A 25944-nucleotide genomic window follows, 5' to 3' on the forward strand; every position below is an offset into this window, starting at 1 on the left:
ATTTTCAGATGGGCGGTCCTTAGCATAACCAGCCAACAGCTCCTGGAGCTTTTGTGTGGTGGGATGGCACCCCATGGTTATGTTTTTAATTTTACATAGGGACCTTACCTCCTTGAAAGACAAGTGAAGGTAAGGGGTGAGGTCAAGCTCCAAAATCTGGTCCTCTATGTCATTATGGTTATCTTCACTAGCAGCTGGGTTCTTGTTAAGAGACATAGTTAGAAAACTTTTAACCCCTCTTATCCATAGTTAAAGTGACTTTTTATTTTTCCAACATTCTAAAGAGACTTAACCAAGGCCCTGGCAAGAATTTTAGTAATTTAGCAAAAATGCCAATTTGAAAAAATCTGAACTCTAGAGACAATTTAAAAGTTCTGTTGTTTGTTCAGGTGGTAACCAAGTTAGTTCAACAAATGCAAACTTGTATATCCCACTGCTGATCCATCAGTGTAGGAAGCTTGCTCTGCTTTGCAGTGGACGCTTTGCAGTGGACGCTACGCTTTGTTGAGGACTACTGGTGCACGCTGGGCTGTGTGCGTGAATCCATCCTACCTCTAACGGAACCCGCTGCGCGGGTCCCGCTTCGCTGGGTCTCCAGCTGATTTCATCGTTCCTTCTGCCTGCTGTTTGGGAGACTTGTTAAGGGCCAAGCAGGGCTGCGAGCATTGTGCGAGCGCCGGGGGAATACCTCTCCCAGAAGCGCCCGCCGCTCGGATCAACAGCACCTGGGCTGCTCTCCCCGCCTGCCCCTCCCCATCTGGTTCAAAAGCTGTAGCGCTTCAAGCACTTTTGGGACGCTTTGCAGTGGACGCTACGCTTTGTTGAGGACTACTGGTGCACGCTGGGCTGTGTGCGTGAATCCATCCTACCTCTCGCGGAACCCGCTGCGCGGGTCCCGCTTCACTGGGTCTCCAGCTGATTTTATCGTTCCTTCTGCCTGCTCTTTGGGAGACTTGTTAAGGGCCAAGCAGGGCGGCCAGCATTGTGCGAGCGCCGGGGGACTACGTCTCCCAGAAGCGCCCGGATCAACAGCACCTGGGCTGCTCTCCCCACCTGCCCCTCCCCATCTGGTTCAAAAGCTGTAGCGCTTCAAGCTCTTTTGGGACGCTTTGCAGTGGACGCTACGCTTTGTTGAGGACTACTGGTGCACGCTGGGCTGTGTGCGTGAATCCATCCTACCTCTCGCGGAACCCGCTGCGCGGGTCCTGCTTTGCTGGGTCTCCAGCTGATTTCATCGTTCCTTCTGCCTGCCGTTTGGGAGACTTGTTAAGGGCCAAGCAGGGCTGCGAGCATTGTGCGAGCGCCGGGGGACTACCTCTCCCAGAAGCGCCCGCCGCCCGGATCAACAGCACCTGGGCTGCTCTCCCCGCCTGCCCCTCCCCATCTGGTTCAAAAGCTGTAGCGCTTCAAGCACTTTTGGGACGCTTTGCAGTGGACGCTACGCTTTGTTGAGGACTACTGGTGCACGCTGGGCTGTGTGCGTGAATCCATCCTACCTCTCGCGGAACCCGCTGCGCGGGTCCTGCTTTGCTGGGTCTCCAGCTGATTTCATCGTTCCTTCTGCCTGCCGTTTGGGAGACTCGTTAAGGGCCAAGCAGGGCTGCGAGCATTGTGCGAGCGCCGGGGGACTACCTCTCCCAGAAGCACCCGCCGCCCGGATCAACAGCACCTGGGCTGCTCTCCCCGCCTGCCCCTCCCCTTTACCCATAATCCTATATATTGATCTGACCAGTCCCGCTGCGCGGGAGAGTGCGGGAGCGACCGGGAGAAGCCCGGGACAAGGGCGGGACAGTCTGCGACATTCTGCGACTGGTAGAGACTGGACTGGGCCAGGAACGCTGGCCATAAATTTCCGTGAGCGTTTACAATTCCTTGTGATAACTACGATGTATGCTAACGTTTACTAAAAAACATAAGGGGTTGACTGAAAGAGTTGTTAGAAGTGGCTGCTGAGTAATAGGTTGTTATATATTTTGGATCACTGTGATTGTTTAGTGTTGCTGTCAGTGGTATGTCTAAGCAAAAACAAGGTGCAGCTCCTGCAAACACTATGGATAACTATTTATTCCAAGTGGTTGCTAAGATAAATAATGATAGAAGATCTTCCCTGGGGTTGAGCCCAACACCTAGCAACATCTCAAGCGAACAACGCCGTGAGAATTTACAAGAACTAGAAATTACCAGTGATGCAGTTGCGTCTTCTCAAATTAGTACTGAGAACCCCATTGATAATGCATCCTTACCTGCTATATTGAGCAAAGTAGATGAGGTTGTTAATGATGCCGCAGATTTGGACCTAGAAATAGTAGAGGATAGTCCCTCTAATCCTGTGCCCGTCCCTGCGCCTAGGGTGACCAGAGGGCCCACAAAGCGCCAACCTAGACGTGGTGGGCTACGCTCTAGCAAGAACAGACCAGCCACCCCTCCTAGGAAAAATAGTAAAGAGGATGTAGGGGTAGAGGATGAGGGTAGTATGTTATGGGATGAGGCCAATATTAAAAAAACTTATGGGAATGTTTGAGCAAAAAATGAGGGGCATAATCAAGCCACTGTTATCTAAGATTGATCATCTCACTGACAAAGTCAATAAGCTTGAGGGCCTCTTGTTAAATACTAATGAAAATATGGGGGATTTACCAAACAAGGTGGTGGACAAAATTGAGCAAATAAAACACAGTGAAGGGATTGGTAAAAGTATGGATCCCTTGGTCATGACCAAGCCACTTATCCCCACCTCAAGCTTAACAGCTAATACCCACTACACAGTAGATCTGTTGATAAATAACAGGGCCAGGGAAGATCCTCCACTATTGGAACCAGTCCCAATGGAATTAATTGTGGAAGCATCCCCACTGATCCTGGTACTAGCTAATGTACCAACCTTGAAGTTTGGCCAGACTGAGTCTCCCCAATCACTCTTAAGCAAAGCATTATGCTGGCTGACTAATAACATGCACATCTCCCATTGGGGTAAACAAAAACTCTCAGAGGAATTAGTAACTGCCAGAAGAGTGAAATGGATAGGCAATAGACCTAAAAGATTTGAGGGCGACTGCTTGATTCTTAACTTCAAAGGACCGGAAGTATTGCCTGAGATTTTACCTAATCTTCTGCCCCCCCAACGTAGAACAGCAGAAATTATCCCCCTCACACTTGACTTCTTCTATAGTAGAAGAGGTTTTATTGCTAAACCCAGTGTTTTGAGGACCAAATTGTACTACAGTGGCCAATAGAAGGGGTGGGGGTGGGGTTGGGGTAGGGGGTGCCCAAAGTTGTGACTGGGGCATAGGCTTAGAAAACAGATTCACAGCATTATCAAACTTAAACGAGTGCGATTGACTCGTACATCAATATAATAAGAGGATAGGACACTCCCATCTCGTGGAAATAGATAGTGATAGGATTATCAAGGGGGGCTCACTAGCCATGATCAAGGTAGACAATCGTATGCTGGCTCCCAACAATAATAAAAGAGAGCAGAGGCCAGTTATTTTGGAAGATCATAGTAGTTCAGTCCAGCGTAACGGGAGTGATCCTACTCTCGAACTCCGCTTAGATGATGTCCTTGCTAGCCCTTCAAAAACTTCAGTCATAAATACCAGACAGCAGAATACAAATATAAGCAATCTCTTAAATCCCGGCCAATCAGGGCTTACCTCAGTTAAACCATCGATGACCTTTATCTCTTGGAACCTCGTTGGGATAGCGAACAAAGTAACATCTCCTGAATGGTGTGCCTTTATCGATAGGCACGACATTATATTATTCCAAGAAACATGGTCACTAGACCCCGTATATCGGACCGGGTACCTTAACTTCTTTATCCCCGCAGTGACAAATGGAAAAGGCCGCCCCATAGGAGGTATGCTGATTTGGATTTGCCAATCACTGAATTGTATAATTACGCAAAGATCCCTTCCTACTGGGGATATACTATCAGTTAACATTAGATGGAACAATGGTGAAGATTTAGCCCTTTTCAATATATATGCCTGGGGGGTGAGAGGGGGTAAGACTTCAGATGTAATAACGGTCCTCGAACATGAGCTAGAAGTATTGCCCCTAGAACAATTTATTATTGTTGGGGGGGATATAAACACTACTTTTGAACCTCTGGGACAAGAGGATAAATTCCTAGCCGAGGAAGAAGATAGTAAATGGGGAATCCCCCAGCTTGAGATAGCTGCAGTCAAAAGTTGGAGTACGGTGGCCTTACAGGTGAAGAGCCTCTGTCTAGCTAGAGGTCTTAGAGCCGCAAATGGTCGCACTACCTCCGACCGTGTTGGAAACAACACGTTCGACAATGGTCGGGCATCCAGCAGAATTGATTATTTTTTGGTAAATACCAGGGTCTGGAGTAAACTGTTTGATATGTCCGTAGTAAAAAGATTGGAAAGTGATCATAATCCACTGTGTATGGACTTTAAGCCCTATTCAGAGGAAAGGGGGGCCAGCCCAGAGGAGGTGAGGGTGACCCTGGACCTAATATGTTCAAACAACCAGCGTCATTTAAAATGGGGGAAGCTAGTAGAAGAGGAGGGGAAACTAGATGAACTCAAGAGAGTAGTAGGAGAGGAAGTTAACCACTTAAAATCACTCACAAATAACACAAATGTTTGTGACATTGTGAAGGAGGCCCACAAGAAACTCTTTTGTAGATTACAAACATTTTTCCTAAAACCAGCAGGCAATAATAAGGGCAAAAAATACCAAAGTAGCCAGGGATGGTATGGTAAAAGTTGTAGGCAGGCACGCCAAAATCTTAGTAGAGCGCTTCAATCAGGGAATGCTGATGCAGTCAGGGAAGCCAGGGACATTTACAGACGCACACAAAAACAGGCGAAGAGGATGTGGGACGAGGAACTATGGGGCGAACTTAAAGCTGCATGCGCGGCCAAAGATTCGAAGTTATTCTGGTCCAAGGTAAAATGGGACAGGGGAGGGTTGGCCGCCCCTCCTCAAATCCATGTTGCAGTCAATGATTGGATAGAATTCTTCAAACCGCAATACGCTCGCAATCAATCGCAAGCTTGTGTTACTCTGCCACCAACTGTTTATTACAAGAATAATGTATTTAATGAAAAGGATGTAAGTCTTGCCCTCGACGGTGTCTCGGGGGGATGAGCGCCAGGCATGGATGGTATACCAGCAGATGTTTACTTAAGTGACCAGAACACATGGTGTATATACTTTGCTTGGCTTGCCAATGCAGTGGCAATGGGTGGTGAAGTTCCTTTGTCCTGGAAAGGAGCGGAAATCATCCCTGTATTTAAAAAAGGTGATAAATCTCTCCCTTCCAACTATAGACCCATCAGTCTCATAGATTCAGCCCAGAAGCTGATGGGTATTATGGTACAGAACAAGCTCCAAGTATGGATAGAGGAAAACAACATCCTGTCACCATACCAAGCAGGGTTCCGTCCCCTGACAAGTTCCATCAATGAGGTTTTTTACTTCATTGCCCTGTACTAGAGGAATGTCACTTTAAACAACGGCCCTCTGTTCGCTGTCTTTGTGGACCTAAAGTCAGCTTTTGACTTGGTCCCCAGGGACAAGCTCTGGAAAGTCCTAGCTGATGCATGGATAAGCCAAGAACTTCTTACCCTCATTGTACGATTGCATGATAATAATTATGCCAAAATCAGATGGGGGTCGCAGGGAGAAGTAACTGAGCCATTCCCGGTGGAGCGTGGGGTGAGGCAAGGCTGCGCTTTAGCGTCAACATTGTTCTCAATTTATATAAATGGTATAGTAGAATTTCTGAAGAGGTCCCCTTCTAATAGCTGGCTCGCGTGTTCCCGTCTTAATGTTTGCGGATGACACGCTTATATTATCACGTACGCCAAGCGGTCTCCAAAAGGCGGTCAACGCATTTGGCGAGTTTTGTGATTTACGAGGTTTAGAACTGAATACCAGCAAGACAAAGTTTATGTGCATGAACCGTCGGACAAGGTTTAAAGGGGTAATTACCTTTAAAGGCACTCCCCTTGAACAGGTAGAAGCTTTTACCTACCTTGGAATAACACTTCAGGGGAACTTGAAATGGAACTCACACATAGATACTGCAGTATTAAAGTTTAATCAAATAGCAGGAGCATTATTATTAAAACACAGAGCTTCTCTAACTAAACCAGTGAACTGTGTTCTTGAGATCTATCAAATGAAAGTTATTAGTGCCAGCTTATACGGTTCAGAGCTATGGGGATTCGGTAACCTAGGAAACCTGATTAAAGAAGAAAATAAGTTTCTACGGGGACTGGTGGGGGTGCCGCAAAGTACGCCTACCGTTCCTTTAAAACTAGATCTCGGCAGGAAAAACATAGTGGACCTAGCAAGGTTGCGCCCATTGTTATATTGGAGACGGTTAATGGTGACCCCGGAGCTAGCTCATTATGCTTCAGCATTGGCAGACATTGTTTCACTTGACCGTTTTCACAAAATTACCTGGTTGAAAGAACTACGAGGGGTTCTCTCACAGCTAAAACTAGATCACCTATGGGGCAATATTGATGTGTCCTGCTTCCCTTCAAAGACCAAGTTAAAACAAATGTACTGGGAGATGGTGTATTTTAGAACTTTTGTAAATGGGTCTAACTCATCGCTGTCGAGACGCTTCCTTGACTTAAAAATGTCTCCTTTGTGTGAAGCATATTGGTATTTGATCGAGAAGCCGCACGACAGGAAATTGTATTTCCAATTTAGAGTTGGATCTCTCCCACTAAATGTGTTTAAAAAGAAATGGTCTACATCATGGGATGAGCATTGTTACCACTGTAAAGATCAAGCTGAGCATGTCTCTCATGTATTGTTTTGTTGTCCCTTATATGTAAACCCACGGCATAAATGGATAAGACCCGGTTGCCTCAATATGGGGACGCGTAACCAAGCTACAGCACTCAGAATTCTGGAAACAGATTGCTCTCCAGTGTTCGTGATTGCTGTTGCAAAGTTCTTGTCCTGGGCCTGGATAATTCGAACACGTACCTTATTAGGAAAGTTGCCGTGATGTATTTGGATTACTAAATTCCTTTAAAGTTTTTACTTGTGAGTAAGGCCAAGGTTATTTTAACAATATCTTAATAGCTAATTGTATTCGACGGATATGTGTTTAATACTTGTCTTAAACTGTGAGTATTGTAGATAGTATTTATTGTATAGTGTTAGGGTAGAAATGCTTTTATGACTGATGTCGAATAAAGCTTGAAAATTGAAATTGTATATACTATACCAAAGTGAGGGTTAGTGTGCACAGAGTCCGGTGGAACCCCAAAGGTAGGTAGAGGTAACAGTAGATAGCACCTTACTCTCTCTTTGTGGTAGAATTGTCGAGCAGTAAGGCTTTATCAGAGGACAGTGTTAAGCATTTGTTGTACACACTCAATCAGCAAATGACTTCACACAAAGACTGAACATCAGACCAATTGTTTTGTATAAAAAATATTATTTTAGTTATTTTATTTTGTAGAACCAAGCAAGCCTGGCAGAGGTAAGCAATAAATACTTTATAGTAGTAATGCAGTTTGCAAACAGTTTGAATTGCAATTGTAAATGTACTTTGATTTGATTACAGTAGTGTTACTGACAATGCAACGCTTTTCAGAATGCAGTACATATACATTGTATAGGGTTTTTAGTAGAATATCATGTAAGTTACTTTTCACATTACTTTTTTACACAGTGCGGTATACCTGGATACTGCACTGGGATATTCCCTGTAAACAGGTAAGTAAAAGCGTTTTGGTTAATTAGTCACAGTTTTAAAGGATTTCTGAGATTTTTCAACTCCACACTTGGGGCCCGATTCAAAAAAGTAATCTGAGACAAAATCCTAACTTTACGGCTTTCTGTATTCACAGGAGACATTTAGGAGTACTAAATTTAGAATTCCTAAATTTACTACTGCTAAAGTGAGAAAATCCTAACTTTACAACTTTCTGTATTCACAAAAGGCATTTAGGAGTAGGAAAGTTAGGAATCTCTGTGTGCATTTTTCATTAAATCCCACACTGGCATCAGTGTGGGTTTAATGTGCTGAGAGGTTTGATCCCAAACATCTCAGTTTTCAGTGTAGCCATCCTAGTGTTTTAGAGTTTGTAATGACAAACTCCCAGCACCATATACTCTTAATGTCAGCACTGCACTTACAATGTCTAAGAATGGACTTAGACACTGTAGGAGTACAGAGCTCATGTACCTGTACCCTCACCACTGGTATGGTGCACCCAGCTATAGGGGTGACTGATCTATGCCAGGGCAGTGGGTTGTAGGCATGGCACACAGGGATGTGTGCCATATCGACTCTTCACTTTGTTCTGCACCAAGAAACGCAGTCTGCAAAGGCAGTGTGTGAGTGTAAAGGTACAGGACCTCTAAGGGTGGCACAATAAGTGCTGCAGCCCTTTGAGGCCTTCCCTGGTCACAGTGCCCTGGGTACCTGTGGTACCATTTTCCAGGGGCTGACCTGTGGCCAGGCATGCCAACTGGGTTTTTGTTTCAATGCAGTTTTAGGGAAAGACCATAGGCCCTGGGTACCTGATTAGCAGGAACCCAGGGCGCACGCAGTCAAAGCACATCAGCAGTTCAGCAAAAAGTAGGGGCAACCATGCAGAAAGAGGGCACTTTCTCACTGAGTGGCAATTCTTTTCTCACGTTTAAAGATTTTAGAGGCTGGCAAGCTTTTGTGAAGCACTGTGATTGGTTTAGTAAAACAGCTTTCCATTATCTTTGAAGGGTTGCTTGAATTGTTATTTTTGCTTATAAATGAAGCTTTAATTTAAAAGAAACAGTCTGCAAAAAAATCTGAAACTACCCTGAATGGAGTACTACTCAATAAGGTAAAATGTTCCCTTCCCGCAATAGTATTTACTATAAGGACATTATATCAGGCAATGAAGTCACGTGTGCATATTCTGGAAAGAAATACAAAATACAAGATGGAGCCACTTGTGACACCACATGTTGTGGTTAACTGTAACATGTCCTTGCACCAAGTTATATGTAGGAAAAATTTAAGAATAAACATCAACATTCATTTACATGTATTCAGAAGCAGCATCAGATTAAAAACAATAAGTCTCCAGTAGCCAAACATTTTAATGAGATGAGCCATAATATCAGCCAACTTAAATATCAAGTTCTAGAATAAGTTCAAATCAGACCACACCGGAACAACAATAAACATTTTTTACAGAGAGCAATGCATTGGATAAGACTTCTTAGTAGCCAGCAACTTAAATGTCACAATCACTAAATTGAACTAAATTGATTTGTTTAACAATCATCATGTATGATTCTATTTTCAAGTTGATTGCTTTTGTCACTGCCACCCTTTGCCATACGGTAAGCAATTTGACAAATTAGGTTCACTGGCTTTTGGTCTAAGTTTACGTTTGTGAATACCGAAAAGTAGTAAAGTTAGACTTTTGGTCTAAGTTTATTTTTGTGAATATTGAAAAGTAGTAAAGTAAGACTTTTGGTCTAAGTTTACCTTTGTGAATACCGAAAAGTAGTAAAGTTTGACCTTTGGTCTAAGTTTATTTTTGTGAATACTGAAAAGGAGTGAACATACACAATAGTGTAAGTTTACCTTTGTGACTCGAGCCCACTGTGTTCCCCTCCAATGCCTTTAGTTATAAAGTCACCAGGGCCTTTGGTTGCAGACCATTTACTTTCACTGATGCCAGTGTACTGCTAAACTCTTCTACTCAAGAAAGGTTTGCAGAAAATATACACTGCAAGCTCCCAATTGTAATGTGCCTTAGGATACATTTTATGAAAAATTGGGTGCGGAAATCTCATGTGCATCCTGTTACATGTAAAATATTTATAAACATAAAAACAATGTCATCTCGTTCTGCCTAAAAATATCCGACCCAGAGTAAGGAAACAGCATCACTCTTGCTAAACTGACTCGCTCTAGTCTTTGAGCTGCAGTCCCTACTACTCCTTCATTCAGTCAACTACATGTTTAAATAACTTAGCGGCTACGTGGGAAACACTCAAGAATTGGCTGACATTCCCTTTCATTATTAGAACAAATAAATGCTCCTTGGCACCCACGATGGAAAATAACAAATAGAGAGTATTTTTTTATTTAACTTTCTGCACACCACCTCCTTCACCTGTTGCCAAAGGAGAAGGAACTTCCTGCTCGTGATGTACTCAGGTCTGTTGCATCATGTAGCACGACTGCCAAATTTATAATGTACAATATCTCTTGTTAAAACAGTAGTATGCAGGGCCGGATTGGTAACCCAAAATAACCCTGGCAATTTTGACAGATCAGCCCCCCTGCTGCATTTATTACTGTGGCCAATATAGCAGCACTGCTGAAAAACCGGCCCCCAGTAACAAAAACAGCCCCCACCTCTGCAAATTTGGCCCCACCCTTCGAGCCTCCCGGGAAAACGCCTGCTGCCTGCTGCCTGCTGCGGTCAGGTTGTATACTTGCCTCAGATCTCGAACCTGATTTAGAGCTAGGCGGCAATGGGCATGGCAGGAGGGTATAAAGCTTTATGACATCTGTGGCAATATATGTTCAAATAAATAACAAACAAAAATTATATTGTTCGGTCTTACCTGTACAGTTAAATTCGTCTTCTCCATTAATACAGTCAAACTCTTCGTTACAGACATACCTCTTGTGAATACACGTGTCTGAATGACAGTGGAAAGCATTTTCACTGCATTCTGTTAAAACAATAAAACATTTATTATCAATTGAATGCACTTTGGTCATTTAATTTTTACCAATTTAATACGATAGATATTACATCATAGTATAGTTGGAAATATAGTCACATTTCTGGAGCCATACATTTGGAAATCAGAGGCTTAGTCAATTGTTTAGCAGCTTGGCCTAATCTTTCAAAAACCTACACAAACAAGGTTATTCTATTGGCAATATAGTACTTTATATATAATATAACATAACATATCACAGCACAATAAAACATAACATAACTTACAACTAAGGTGCATATGCTCTTTGTAGAGGAAAAGAACAGTTCTTGTTCCTCAGTCTTTGCACTAAATAAAGCAAGCAAATGTCCATGTCAGCGAAAGGTGTGATGCTCAAGATATCACTGTATTGAATAAGTATATTTGTATCTGTTCTCTCCTTCCAAGGCCATAAAACATCACTGGGTTCCGCGCTGCAAAGGTAATTATCTGTCTACATTTTAGACTAACTTTCCTGGAACATAAGACAATCGAACCTAGGACGGTATTTGATAACATTGGATTCATCACTGATAAACAAATAAGTGTCTAAATGTTGGTGTGAATATGAGGAGGTCTATTCAAGAACACATCCTCCGTTAGTGTGCTATTGACCATTGCATAAGTAGATTAGCACTTTGGTTTCCATGGGTTTCTGCAGATGGCAAAGCCCTTTCCATGGTTTTAGTGGCAAACTAATGCTCTACACCTAAAAATGAGCTTTGGTTCTGGCACTGATATTTTAGGGCATTTGAGTAAAAGAGCGGATCCATTGTGAAGCATGAGCTCTTAACATTTGTACTCAAGCAAATCCTACTCCAAAGACACAATTGAAGGATTTGAACTGAGTGTCTGATAGCTAGTACATGAGATGTAGACATTAAGTACAAATACAGGCTTTTACAATTGTGAAAGAGCGAACATTAGAGCCTAATCACAAAGGTAAACTTATATGTATGTAAATCTATGCCTGTAAATGTCTTCTTACACTTTGAAGTAATTTACTGTTTTTGGCTATTCACATTTCAAAGTGTAAAGTTACTTCAAAGCGTAGATTTACACAAATCCACCCAATGACACCAGGGGCGGAGTCAAATATGAGTGTAAAGTTCTACTTGTAACTTATCACACATAGACAGAGATCGCCACCAACTTGATCTCAGTCACTGGGGAGGAGATATCCCTATGGAAAAGAATAGGAAAAATTATCAAACTTATTATATTTTTATATAAATATATATTATATTTATTTTATTGTAAACTATAAATGCAAAATAAATTGACATAATTATGTTTACCTAGAAGATAATAAAATTAAATGTTAGAGTTCATTACAACTTCAAACAAAATAATTAAATCATTTAAATATATTAATTTATTTGATAAATATTACCTTTTACAGAAACTACAATAAAACACCCTACCTAGCAATTTTATTTTTAATTAATATTAAGGAAATGCAGTTAAAAGTTGTGTTTAATAAATATAATTGATATTTTCATTTTTAAATGAATACAATATGTCATTATTAATTTTGCATATTTTTAAAGACTAAAACAAATGTTTAAACATAGTATAAAAGTCGAAATAATTGTAATTATGTTAATATTATTTCCTTGGGGGTTACATTAATTCCCTGCCTCCATCACGTTATCTAGGATTGGGGTGCATTATCTGTGAGTATTCTTGTATGGTGCTCAGTCTTATTCCAAGGCTGACCTTGTGTACATTTACTACTGTTTTGTCACTTTTGGGACAATAGTAACTTTAGAAGTGTAGTTTGTGCCGGCCTTACTATATAAGAAAAGATCCTACATGAACTTCCCGGGACCTACTCTAACTGCATCTTGAATTTGGCGAAAGAACACTAGATATTTGGGATGGGATAACAAACTGACAATTCAGACCTCGCTTTGGAGTAGCGGCATCCGCAGGGAGGTTGGTCATCTGAAGCGATTTGCCAAATGGGATTTGATAGGCATAACCATGCTAAGAGAAATCTCGGGCAAAGATGGCCTGATGGCCAAGCTCAAGAGAAAATACCAACTAGGGGGCATGGAGGTCTTCCACTTTCTGAAGCTCAGCCACATGTTGACACACATACCTAAATGCACAACAGTTGAGGAGGCCTCACCATTAGAAGACAGAGTGTTGAGTGAACCTTTGCCGATAAAATAGACTTTGTAGAGATAAATATAAACATCTACTTTGCAACTACCTTTAGATAATGGCAAAACTAAAGGAGAACTGGGAGAGAGATGTGGGAATGATTTAATATGAGTAGTGTGAGGGGCCATTCATGGCCTCCACGAAACTGGCAATTAGAGCGGCGTTTCACCTGATACAACTACGACTAGTGCACCGCTCACACTAAACAAGATGGAATGTGCCATAACGGCCAAGTGTGTAAAGGGATGTGGTGAAGCAGGAGATTTCATCCATACTATTTGGTCATGTACTCAACTATAACAATACTGGGACTCAGTGTGAACGGACTAAAAGACAGACACGTGGAAACGAACACAGGGAGGAGTCAAAACACTGGTTCTCAATATCTGGTATGATGAGGAAATTCCAAAACATTGGTGAGGATGGGGATCACTGTCATGAAGAGAACAATAGTGCGGAGTTGGGGTGCCAGCACCCCATCTGAGGTGGGCTCCTGTTTGGAAGATATGGACTGGTGTATTTTTACAGAGACACAGGTCTACAAAGAAAGGGGGCACAAAAATGGGAAAAGATATACTGTTTCTTCCAAAATGGAAACCTCTTAGGGAGACCTTTCAGGTAAATGTTAGTGCAGATTGACACCATGGTTTCTAGGAGAAGTTTCCCTTTCTTCAGGCAGTCACAAAGGGCACAAGAAATGAAATCTTCACTGCGGCCACCCCTTTACAAAGATGTTTAATGTCGTATGCTTAATCAACTGCAACTTTCTCAGAAAGATTACGCCAGCAGAACCGATCATTAAAATTTTTAACCTTAAAACCTGTTCCCACTTCTCCAAACCGATCCCTGGCTCTCTCGTAACAGACTTCAGCACTTGGTACTGTTTTGCATTCATCTGAATAATTATCCATTTGCTAATGGAGGGGTGCCAGACTGCCTCAAAGTTGGCTATATTTACCCTTTTCTAAAAAACCTCAAGATTACCTGGAACCAAAGTGTTAGGAAATGCATTATCACAAGAAGAACTGCAAATACCATAATGAATTGGGACTGACAATTACGTGAAGAACTGGATGCAAATATGAAGCAGCACATTAACTGTAAGGTATGTGACTGCAAGAGTCGCAATGAAAGGTCAGAAAGAAGGAAATCGTATTAAATCCTAGAAGCACACCTCAAAGCTAAGGCTGTCTTGATGGAGTAGACAAATGTTATGAACCTCATTACGAATTTTATGGATGTAGGTGTGAGGATACCTGCTGGCCTGAATGTCTGATTCTGATTGGTAGCAACACACCTATGTCTGAGTAGTACAAGTTATTTTACTCTGGAATGTGGAGTAACAAGTGGACCAATCAACGCCGGGTCCAATTTTGAGTGTGTTTCGCTCATCGGTGGAAATAACATGCCTAAATCTGCATTCACCCACTGTTTGGAGCAGATGGTAAATGTGTGTAGTGTTTTCGCTTGCCTGTGGTGTGGGGAACAGCGAGCAGCTGGAGCAGAGTTCAGGTTTTACTTCAGTGGCGATGCACCACAAGAACAATTTTGCCCTGATTGTGGCTCGTCACTCCGGTGTGTGTGACCTGGTTACAGTGGACCAGAGAGCATGGAACCTGGCCTGGAAGTTTTGGCTGGACTGTACCTCCAGGAGCAGGATTGAGACTGATCTGCATATGGCTGGGCCAAAAACTAAGGGTGGGTACACTCATGACAGTCAGTCTGACATGTGACCTGAGTAATTTCCAGGGGCTCAGATTAACTAAAGTATTCTATCAATCACTTTTTTGTATACTTCAGGGTGAGGCCCTAAGTGCAACAGGTATGCCTAGTCATTGGCCTCATGCTCACTGTGTCACTGAAACCAAGAAGCACCTGAATGACCAGCCCAGATCATGTTGAAACCAGTACCATTCTTTCTACCCTCAGAGTCAGGTGTGGAAAGGGCATACTTGCCTAGTTTGCAGAGTCATAGGAGAATTGCCCCAGGACATCAGTAGCATACAATGCCAACCACTTCAGTTGGGACCAAGTAGCCCTGTCTGCCATTGGGCCCTTAAATTAATTCACACACTTATAATCAAATTAGCTCCATTAGTAGTAGTGCTAATTTCTTACTGATTGACATGATCCTTCCTTAGGCTGTTCTGGGGATTTCCTATGATTCACGGGGTTGTCTATGAGAAGGACAGAGGCTGCCCTAAAGTTTTGCTTGAGGAAGTGTTTTCTATGTCCTTAAGGTGTATGTAGACAGTAGTTTTGGCATCCCTTCTTCCGGGTCGCAACAGTGGAAAATAGGACTACTGCAAGGTTGAAGGTTTGAAGTGTGATTTTATTTTCCTCAAGTCCAGAGGATTGAAATGTGTTTTCCTGACCGAGGTAAAATGTTTAGTTGATGGCACTTTTTACTTTACTGTGCCACCCTCTCCCAGATGTATTTGATTTCTCTGGCATGCTTCTTTTCATGGGTCAATGTGAATGGTCATAGGCTGACTCCCTGGCTACACATGGTCCAGATAGATGTGATTTTCAGTATGTGATCTACCCTCCTAGTTTAAAAATTGTATCTAATAGAGATCAGATACACACATATTTCCCGGTGACCTTTAGTGTCTTTACATTTGCTGGTTACAGACTTCTGTTCCATCAATGCAATTTTCACCTATGGTTAACATTGATATTCTGCAGGTGGATGGTATCATGCTCCCTAAATATGAACTTATTGAGACAATGTCCTCTAGCCATCAGACAGACATTTCCAAGTGGTGTTTTTCTACTAATACTTCCATGAGCCATATTAATTGTGTATAACTGGTACAACAATGCACAGCGTTCATATCCTTATAAATTTAGGACCATAATGAGGCAGAAGGATGAGGTCAAAACACACCCTATTCCCTAACATTAATATTCATTACACCATGTCCTACTCTTCGTTGACACAGTGCTTGGTTACATATCTTTTTCATATTCATTCTTTCTTTAAACATCATACTACATTTTTTGTATTATAAACAAGACTTGTAGGTTAGAGGTCATGTATATATGTCCTAAGGCAAAGAGGGAGGATGCTAAACTTCTTTGTTAAATTTAAAGGGATAGCACAGTTTGCAGTTTTTCAGACCTGACTCAGTCTCCTCATAGTATAACGACTGTGGTGAGGAAGACTAGGATTCAGTGTAAAGAAGACTAATGGTAAGTGATCAGAACATTACTTTCCCTTCTGGATCCTGTTTTCTCATGGAGAGACTGCAGTAGGCAAGACAATTGAGAGTCTGGAAATGTAATTGATATTTCACCATACTGTGAGAGGTCGGGGTAAAGGTGCTGCATACGCAGATTCAGGTACTGGGCAACTAAAAACTTGAGAATGGGCCAACCTTATGCTAGAGATATGATATGTAATCATGTTCATTTAGCTTGTTGCAACTTCAGATCAATCTTTGACAAGGCCAAGTCTTTAAATATCTACAAATCTGTACTTGATATCACACACAGGAATACAACTTCATAAACATTCCAAATTAACACTTATGAATGTACAAGCTGGTACATAAATCTATGTAAAAGTCCAAGATATTGGAGACAAGGTTATTATTTCAGACATACTTTATCCTCCTAATTAAATGCAAATGAACCTAATAACAGTAGACTTTCTCTCTGAAGCTGATTAAAGGATATGACAATGGTGTAATATTTATTAAATATCCTTGAAGCCTAGAAAATGATATTGAATAAATATTACACTATGGTCAAATTCTGGTAGTGGGATATGGACCAAGTTCGACTTTCCTGTTCTGTGATGACTTAAAAATAGCTATTCTCAACATTATGTTTGCAATATAGATATTTAGGATTTCTAGTTTAATATTTTGAAACAACATTTATAGGATAACGTCTGCCTATATGCCTAAAGGGCCAGAAAATGTCCTAAAGATTAAAGTAGCAATGTTCTTAAGTTGATTGATATTGGTGAAAAGGTGGATTAAACCTTTACCCTGGCTTCTTAAGAATGAGAATCGGAATTCTTTACCTACTCAGTGAAGTGTAAAGAATCTACATGTTAAGGTTAGAAAATAAATATTTTATTCAATGTGATACTTATTTGTGTCTTTTGGGAAATCCTGAATTAGCTCAATAATTGTGTAATTCAGAAAACATAGAGACGTGTACTGAACTATGCCATATGATGCTCATCCACTTATATTTACATATCTTAAATTTCTTTGTTTTCTGGATAATTAGGGTTTGTTTTTTGCTGTGCCCGACAAACTGTATATGGTTTTGAAATATTCATAGTCCACAATTTGTTGAGTTTGTTTTCATGTATCCATTTAATTGTTTAAAAAGTCACTGTATCTTTTTCCACCTCTAGCATTTGCTGTTTATTTTACGTGATCAAGTCATGACAATAAATTGATGTTTTTAGCATTAAGAAAATGTTGAATTACCTTTGCAACACAGTTCGTCACTTAAGTCTCCGCAGTCATTAATGCCATCGCAGGTTCTTCTAACAGGAATGCACTTCTTATTTACGCACTGGAATTCATTTTGCTTGCAGACTGGTAAATGGAAGATCACAGATTATTGGTAAAGGCTCTGCTCTTCAAATATAAAAATGGTATATCTACAAGCAATCACCACTGATGAATAGTATGGGCCTTATTTACAAGCCCCTTGCGCCGCGGGTGCGTCACTTTTTGTGACGGACAGTTGGCGCATTATTCTTCCACATACTGACAAGCACAAGAAAAGCCACCTGGCCCCTTTACATGCAGCACTTTTCGTGAAAGGGGTGTCCCATGGGTGTTGCTGTGGGCGTTCCCATGCAACACCAATGGAACCTGACACATTTCCAGATTACGAGAAATCATAAACCTGGAAATGCGTCTGAATGCAACGCCTCCCCAGAGGAGGAGTAGGGAGGCGCAACGAGGAGAAATCTATTCATTTCTTCTAGTTTTTTTCGTCGTTCTATACATTCTGCAGCATACACATAGAACGAGGAAATCACCTCTTGTGATTGTTTATATGCAGGAAAAACAGCTTCCTGCACATAAATAATCATTACAAAAACAATGTTTTCTAACTTCTATGTGTGCTATTGCAGCACACATAAAAGCTGACAAACGCCATTTCAAATTGTTTATGTGCAGGAAGGGACACCTTTCTGTACATAAACAATCATTCCCGTGATGCAGGCATCCTTGCACCATGCTGCCAGGGTGCCGCATCGGCGCATGGCAGCCAAGTGTGCGTCAGTGCAGGGGAAAGCATAGGGATGCAACATATTATTGTAAATATGTCGCATCCCTGTGCTTTGAAAGTGCTGCAGCTTGGCGCAGCCAAAGGGCGTGCAGTGCCGCGCTGCGGCACTTTCTTGTAAATGAGGCCCTATGTGTTTAGGGTTTATATCTGGAATGTTGCTGTGAGCGAATGTATGTGAAGTGTAACACTACTGTTAGCACAGTTATATTCTAATATCTCATCATCCAGACCACACGTTGCATCTTTTACACTATTGAAAAATAATGATAGTTCTTACCCTAAGAAATTCAATGGGAGTTTAAAGTGATTAAAATCATGCAGTGTACCAACCCAGTAGTAGGGTAATCACCACAAAACTCATAATCTGAATTCTGGTATAAAGTGCCTGAATCAGGATTCCTGCATGAGACGGAATGAAGCCCTTAATTATCTACTTATCCAAGGATGTACTTACCTACTTGTGTTGTGTACCATTTGATTGTAACTACGTACAGCACTTCTGGTAGAGGGGCTACTCGATAAATACACAAGTACCAACTATGAGCAGCTTGAAATTGTCAATATTTCCATTCTGATGCTAAAACAGCACAGTGGCCCAGCAAGGTAGTGCTTGTAGGTGATTTGTCGTGTGATCTGTACATCACAAGCTGAATATTAGCAAGACCACCTAAGTGGAATGATAAAACCATTATTTGCAGTGTTTAGAAATGTCAAATCTATGGTATTATGCATGGCATGAAAACAAGGCATTATTTTTATTCACAAAAAACAGGCATCAGTCATGTGTTTTGCCACTGGTGTAACAATGATAAAATGCAATAATATAGAGAAAACCAAGACTAGCGAAATCTAGAAAAATCACAACTGCACCACCCAAACAGCAACCATACCGCAACACATTCTACCTTGCAGATCTTTTAGTGTCTTGCTGGTTCCACACATTCAATACTAGAACAATAAAAACAGTGAGCTACCCAGGCATAGAAAAGGAACATATTTATTCTTCCCATTACAATTCACTGAGCATAAGGGGTTTTACAATTTGAAATTGTGTAGTTCAAGGCTCAAAATAAGGCCAACTATAAATATGAAATTCTGAAAAGTGGTTTTCCAGAAAGTCCATAATGCGTATTCTTGACGATCGTTCAATGGAGCACAGAGAACTTGCGGTATTTTATAGCCTTCTGAGGGTACGTCCTCGCGGAGTATCTAAAAGCAGAGCACCTACCTCTGGTATCCGTGTAGCAATCTACTTCAGCAGGATTTTCTGTGATGTCTTTCCGCGATCCATCAGTAATAACACATTCTGCAAGACTTGTCTCATGGCCACGGCATTTTACTTGAAGACAGGAGAGATCTGACATGGGTTCTGAGATGATGCATTTTGCCACTGGTGGAAGAGCACCTCTATCAATGCAAAAGTATGCAGTCAGTAGTAGTACTGAACTCAGTGATAGGACAACTTAAATAGGTCATTGAGAGATCAAGAAAAGCAAGAAAGTAACAAATACTGTTTCAAAACATTATACCAACATTCAAGAATAACCATTGACTCATTGCAAAATGTAAGATCCCGACTCACCATTACACGTGGAAGCTTTAGGTAACTCTTTGAGGTATTTAATATAGGGAAGACCTAGTTCTTGGAGACTTTATTAGCTTTACAGAGAACAATTTTCCATGTAGCATAAAATGAAGTGACACAAATGCAACAGTATATTAATGTATGGAGTCCAGATTACAGACACCATGATGTGGTGGAAAGCTGAGAAGGGACATGCAGTTTTGGTATTGCACAGTAAATAGTTTTTACATTATGCATATTTACAATTTGAGGCAATACTGATCTGCCCAGAAACCTACTTTTTACCAATGTACCAAATTCATAATTACAGCCCAGACTTGTTTTTAGTTTTGAGGGAATCAACTATGTCACATCCGCTTCCACTGTCTTCAATAGGGGCCATTATGATTTTGTCTTTCTTCCTCATCATTGCCTTCAAACTAGACAGTTATAAATCAGTCATTTTGGATTCTAGCCTTGGAAATGAATAAGACTTTTGCAAATCACGTAGAGATATATTGACTAATAATTCCACGCTTTGAAAATTGAGGTTGTATGTCAGAATAACGACAACAAAAATATTGTCTGACAAAAATATTGTGGCCTAAATATCCTTAACAAACACAACACTCCTTTGGATGTAGATTTTCAATTATTAACTCCAATGGGATGATATTTTTGTAAACGAGATTTAGGACACAATATTTTTTCAGAAGATATTGAGACCTCGTTTCTCTGGTACCATGTCAAGGTGGTAAAGATACAGTTAGCCTTCCATCTGGTGTGGTTATTCATCACTTGGTAATTTTGTTGTTTTTTTGGAATTGACAATCATTTATTTTTCATTTTTAATACTAAATAGGCTTCTCTGTAGGTCCGCAGTATAAGGGAATATTTAGTGATCATCAATTAATTTAAAATGAAAAAAAAATGTGACAGCTAGTAGTTTTAATTATGCTTGTTTGGCTGAAAAGTCCCACCTGTTTCCACCACAAACTGCAAATGGGTTGAAACCACAAAAATTAGAAAAAATAGGCTACTTCTTACAAATAAAAGCCTAAACTGTGTTAAAAACTGTTTTTTTTATTCAGCTCTGCTTGTTCCTGACAGCTGGAAAAATGGTCATCTTAGCACAGGAACCTTTTTGTTGATGCCATTTTTAGAAAGAAAATACACAGCACATTTTTTTCCCAAACAACATCACCCTGTATACAACTGTTACAACAAAGTTTTTACCACGCACTACCACTACAACGCAGGCATTACCACGCATACCATTACAACGCATTGCGCTGGGGGGCGCTCTAGGATAGGGACAAAGTTTAACTTTATATCCAACACCTTCCCTAGTGTCCACGGGGACTGGAGTTGGAATATAAAATTATACTTACCACTATCCAGCACCTCTAAGCGCTATGCGTTGTAACAGTATTCGTTGTAAATACCGCGTTGTAATGGTATGCGTGGTAAAAGTATGCGTTGTAATGTCATACATCCACATCACCCATTCTCTCTTTCATTGATCCATCCATCCACCGTTTCATTTAGCATTCCTTTCCTTCTGCAAAGGAAAATGGGGCGGGCCAAACAGGCAGAGCTGGCAGATGATGTTGGGCACTTGCATACTCAGGGTAAGTAAAAGGTAGAACTATGGGCTCTGCTCTCACCAGGAAACAACAAGAAAGAAACCACTTGTCACAGTCAATACAGATCAGATTGCGCTCAGATAGGTCAATGATGCATTCACCTCTATTAAGGTTTTCAGCTCACTTTTCAAAGTGGAATACAAGATGTACCATACTTGCTTTACTTTCCCTAAGCCCAAGAAGTTAGGATCATTAGTGCTTTTAAGAATGGTAAGGGGTCTGCGCGGCCCCCCTCCCTAGGCCATTTTTGGCCCTGTGTACCCCATCCCAAGGGGCCCAGCCACTTGATTCTGGGTGCCCTGGAGCCCACCCAGTGTGCAGTACTGGGGACCGCGGAGAAGCCTCAATGCCCCAGTGGTCACTGCCCGCTCACTGCCTGCACAAGGAGCTGGCATTGCACCCCCATGCAGGGAGTAGCCAACAATGATATTCCTTGAATGTGGGAACGGATTTTAAATCAGTTTTCCTGCTCCTGCCCTCTGGGATAGGTCTTTCTGTTTGCTCTCACTTGGCAGGAGCTGTCAAAGCTCCCGCCATGTGAGAGCAAACAGTTATGTCCCGCTATGTCCCGGAGGTGGGCTGGAAGGAAGGAAGGGAAGGAAAGAAAGAAAAAAGGATAAAAGGAATGAAAGAAATACAAAATAAGGAAGGAAAGAAGGAATAAAAGAAAAAGGGAAAAAAGAAAGAAGAAAGGCAAGAACACAGGAAAGAAAGACAGAAGGTAGGAAGGGAAGAACACAAGAAAGAAAAAAGGCAAGAAAAAAGAAGAAAGAAAGAAAGAAAGAAAGAAAGAAAGAAAGAAAGAAAGAAAGAAAGAAAGAAAGAAAGAAAGAAAGAAAATCAGAAATACATTTTTAAAAAGTGTTGAAAATTAAACATGATAAAGGCTGGTTTTCTTCCGGGGGGCAAAATTTATTTAAGAACAAATGGTGAATCTGAGTCCATAATAAATGTGTTTTGAAAAATTGCACACTTAGTAATTCCTATGTATAATATTGAAGCTACAGAATGCAGTCTGTTATGCTGTGAAGTCAAATAAACATAAGACACTCCAATAGGAATATACAACAGCATTAGGAGTAGACAGGAATGGATAAAGCAAGGAATGTGGCCTGTGCTCACATCTGGTATAAAGCATCATGCTGCCAGCCGCAAAACACAGAGGCACCATTAAAGTAAGAATAAAGTAAAAACAAAAACACTGGCACTCAAAGGGACTGCCTCATGTGCGAATGTGCTCATTGTGAGAGAGCAAAATGCAGACAGTCAAAGTGAAGTTAACCAGTGGCTGAAGTAGGGAGAACCATTGACAATGATTCTGTCCGCAAAGAACTGGGATTACCACAAAGAAAGATGCGGAAGAGGCTCTTACGTTTACCACAGTCAATGCTATTGACTGCACTATTAGCAAACTGTGCCTCAGTAAATTCATTATCAGTGACTGAGGGTAGTCATACCCCATGCAGCAAAAAGCAGCACTGAAAATGGCCACTTGTCGATGTCTGCGGTGCACAGATGGTAAAAAAAGCATACGTTCAAAATTACAGACTAATGTCACACATAAAGCAAACAACCTAAATTTACCGGATGTGATGTTTATCTTAAGCTAAAGTGGTCAATCAGTGACTTATATACTGGATACTGGTTGGAAAGAATAAGTTGCATGAAAAGAGGTGAATCGAACATTAAAAAAGTGAAAAATCTGGACAACACTTGTAATATAGTCTAACATTCAATACACTCATTTTACTATGAGAGCGTAAACGGGAACTCAGACGGGTCTGTGGAAACAAAACTAGAAATAGGCGGAGTTAAATTAATTTTTCGTTCTCTCCTGTAGATATTTTCTCTTTTATAAGCACAGCTGCAGATAAATCTGACCGAACAGGAGATAGCTGTGCATGCAGTGGGGACTAAAGGGTGGGGGAGTGAGGTGGGTGGGAGGCATGGAAAAAGGGGAGAGAATGACAGCTGTCACGCCATCACTACCATTGCAAAGACCCCTGGTTGTTACTGTGGTACAGGTCAGAGTTGGCTGCCTAGATGTGCACATGGCTAGGAAACACAGCACAAGTGTATTTCTGATGCTGTATGTTGGGGTGTTCTAATAGGAGCATACCAATTTAGAACTGGGGTGCCTTTGAGATGGTGCTGGAGCCCACCAAATCTGCCTTTTTCGACCAGTCTCTCATTCCATGAAAACAACTGAAAGTAGGCTTTACATTGGTTTTCTGAAGAGAATTACTGCACAACCACATACCCGCCCATCCTCAAAGCCGACGTGACTAACATTGATGTTAGTGGCACACCACAAAAGAGACCATCTATAAATTGACCTATATGGCAACTAGGAGGTTTCCGGAGAGACCACACTCATAAAAGTGGAAAGAGCTCCAATACCTTTGGGTCGAGTTTGCGCTAGATACAAGCAACACCCCATGATGGTCGGAGAGGGATGGGGCAAGTAGCCACAGGGGTTGGGAGGGAGCAAGCAACAGCAAAAGAAGGGTGATTGGGGGATGGGAGAGGCAAGATTGTGAAGTGGGGAGTAGTACAATTTGAAACTTATGCAAGCGAGAGTGCACAGAGCATCGGGACGGTGGGAGGAGCAAGAAAATGTACCCCAATTACGTCAGGAGCAGAGGATAGGCACGGATTAGGTCTAATCAATCTGTGCTAGGTCCCTGCTCCACTGCAAGCATCGAAAGTGACATTTTGGCTGCACTGGCCAATGAACATGCCTGCAAAGAAGAATTACGCTGAATCAGAATAATGGTAAGCAACGGACGGGCTCCAAACCCTTTTTAGGTCTCACCTAAGAAGCGCTTTTGCGGTCTCTTCGAGACATGCTGTATTCACATATCGACTCGATGCCCCATCCATTTTCTGCACATCTTTTCAATTTTCCTCTGTTACTGTCCTTTATAAATGGTGGCTTTTAATTCGTGAGTAGGTTTATTGGTCCCTCCTTACTACCGCCTTTTCTCCATTTGTAACCTTCCTTGAGGACTGGCCCTCTCACTGTGTTGTTACTCAGCATGTTTTCTTTACACTATGTGAGCACTATTTTACTAATGACTTTATCCTACCTGCTGCTGCAGGTAGGACAAGCGCTCCAGCTTTACCCTGCACACGTAGCAAGGCACGCCTTCATCTTTAAAAAGGTGTGTGTACTGCCGGAGCCACACCGCCCGTCCACTCACGCACACACTCACGCACACAGCCAGGGGGCGGGTCAGCCCTCGGGTATAAATAAATGGGCGCGAGACCGCTCGTGGTCTTCGGCCCTTACTCAGCAGCTAGTGTCCGTGTCTGTAATTGCTCAAGTTTAGTTAGGCCCCACTCTGTGGACTAGGTCATCACTTCCCCCAAGCAGGCATTACAGTGTGGTCTGTCACCATTGTTCTCTGGCGGGTTCGCCAACCTCTATCTTTTCAATATTGTGTGCATTTAGTAACCAGCACGGCACAGGAAGCTACACTGATGACAAGAAAGGCGCAGCTCGCCAAACTGTATTTTTTCAATATATTATGTTTTTAGTAGCGAGCGCGGACAAAATTACAATACTGAAAAAATAGAGATTGGCAGTAACACCTTTCTTTTCATTAGCGCGGCTCGCCAAACTCTATTTTTTCAATATTGTATGTTTTTCTGCCAATAAATAGTTCACCATGACTCCCTTTCTGTGCAACACCCACATATCCGTACTTACAGGCACATGCATCAAGCGTTTTGGGAATCGCAAACGGTGCGAATCGCAAAATTCGGCCGTTTGCGATTCCCAAATCACTATTTGGGATGCATCAACGTAAAAGTGAATAAATCGCTATTTTAGCGATTTTTTCAAGTGCGATTGCTTTTAAGGAATCGCAAATTTGCGATTCCTCAAAAGCAATGCATGAAACTAAAAAAAATTGCGAATTCGCAATTAGAGAGAAAAAATTACCATGAGGTTGGACCTCATGGTAATTTTGCGAAATGTTAGAAAAATGCAATTTTTGGCATTTTTTTAACTTTCATGTTGTGCACACACATGCCCTTAGGGCATGTGTGTACACAACATATGTGCATTGTTTGATTTCAGGGGTGCAACAGGGTGTCCTTTGGACACCCCTGCACCCTTGAAATCGCAATCTCAATTTGCGATTAGCTAATTGCGAATCGCAAATTGAGATTGTCTTCCCATTCATTCCAATGGGCCTCTAGGCCCATAGGAATGAATGGGAAGGGATTCCTTAATTGCGATTCGCAAAATGCTAATCGCAATTAAGGAATTCTAAGAAATCGCAATTTATTTAGCGATTTCTTGATGCATAGGCATTTGCAATTCCTTAATTGCGATTCCTTAAAAATCGCAATTAAGGAATCGCAAATGCCGAGTTTGATGCATGTACCTGTTAGTGTGTTACCAGAATCCATGATATCCATTTGCAAAACTGCTGGTAACCATTCACGCTACCATTGCTGAAGCCAGCGCTACGATATTGGTAGGCATTTACCCAATAATGAAACCCCATCTTCGAAATCGCACGCCCACTTAGTGGTTATATTTCAGGTGAATGTGTTAACCAATGAACA

General features: G+C 41.6%; 1 protein-coding gene across 3 annotated transcripts in view; it reads right to left on the minus strand.

Moving 5' to 3' along the window:
- Positions 1–25944, minus strand: part of CFI (complement factor I) — a 238082-nt gene that overhangs the window by 111661 nt on the left and 100477 nt on the right. For all 3 annotated transcript variants that reach the window (XM_086962096.1, XM_086962095.1, XM_086962094.1), the window contains 3 exons: positions 19385–19563; positions 17340–17450; positions 10579–10689 (listed from right to left, as the gene is read on the minus strand). In XM_086962096.1, coding sequence (XP_086818222.1) covers positions 10579–10689; positions 17340–17450; positions 19385–19563 — 401 coding nt within the window. The remainder of the gene's footprint in view (positions 1–10578; positions 10690–17339; positions 17451–19384; positions 19564–25944) is intronic.

Source organism: Lissotriton vulgaris, chromosome 3_1 (assembly GCF_964263255.1).
Source record: "Lissotriton vulgaris chromosome 3_1, aLisVul1.2, whole genome shotgun sequence".
Classification (NCBI taxonomy): Eukaryota; Metazoa; Chordata; class Amphibia; order Caudata; family Salamandridae; genus Lissotriton; species Lissotriton vulgaris.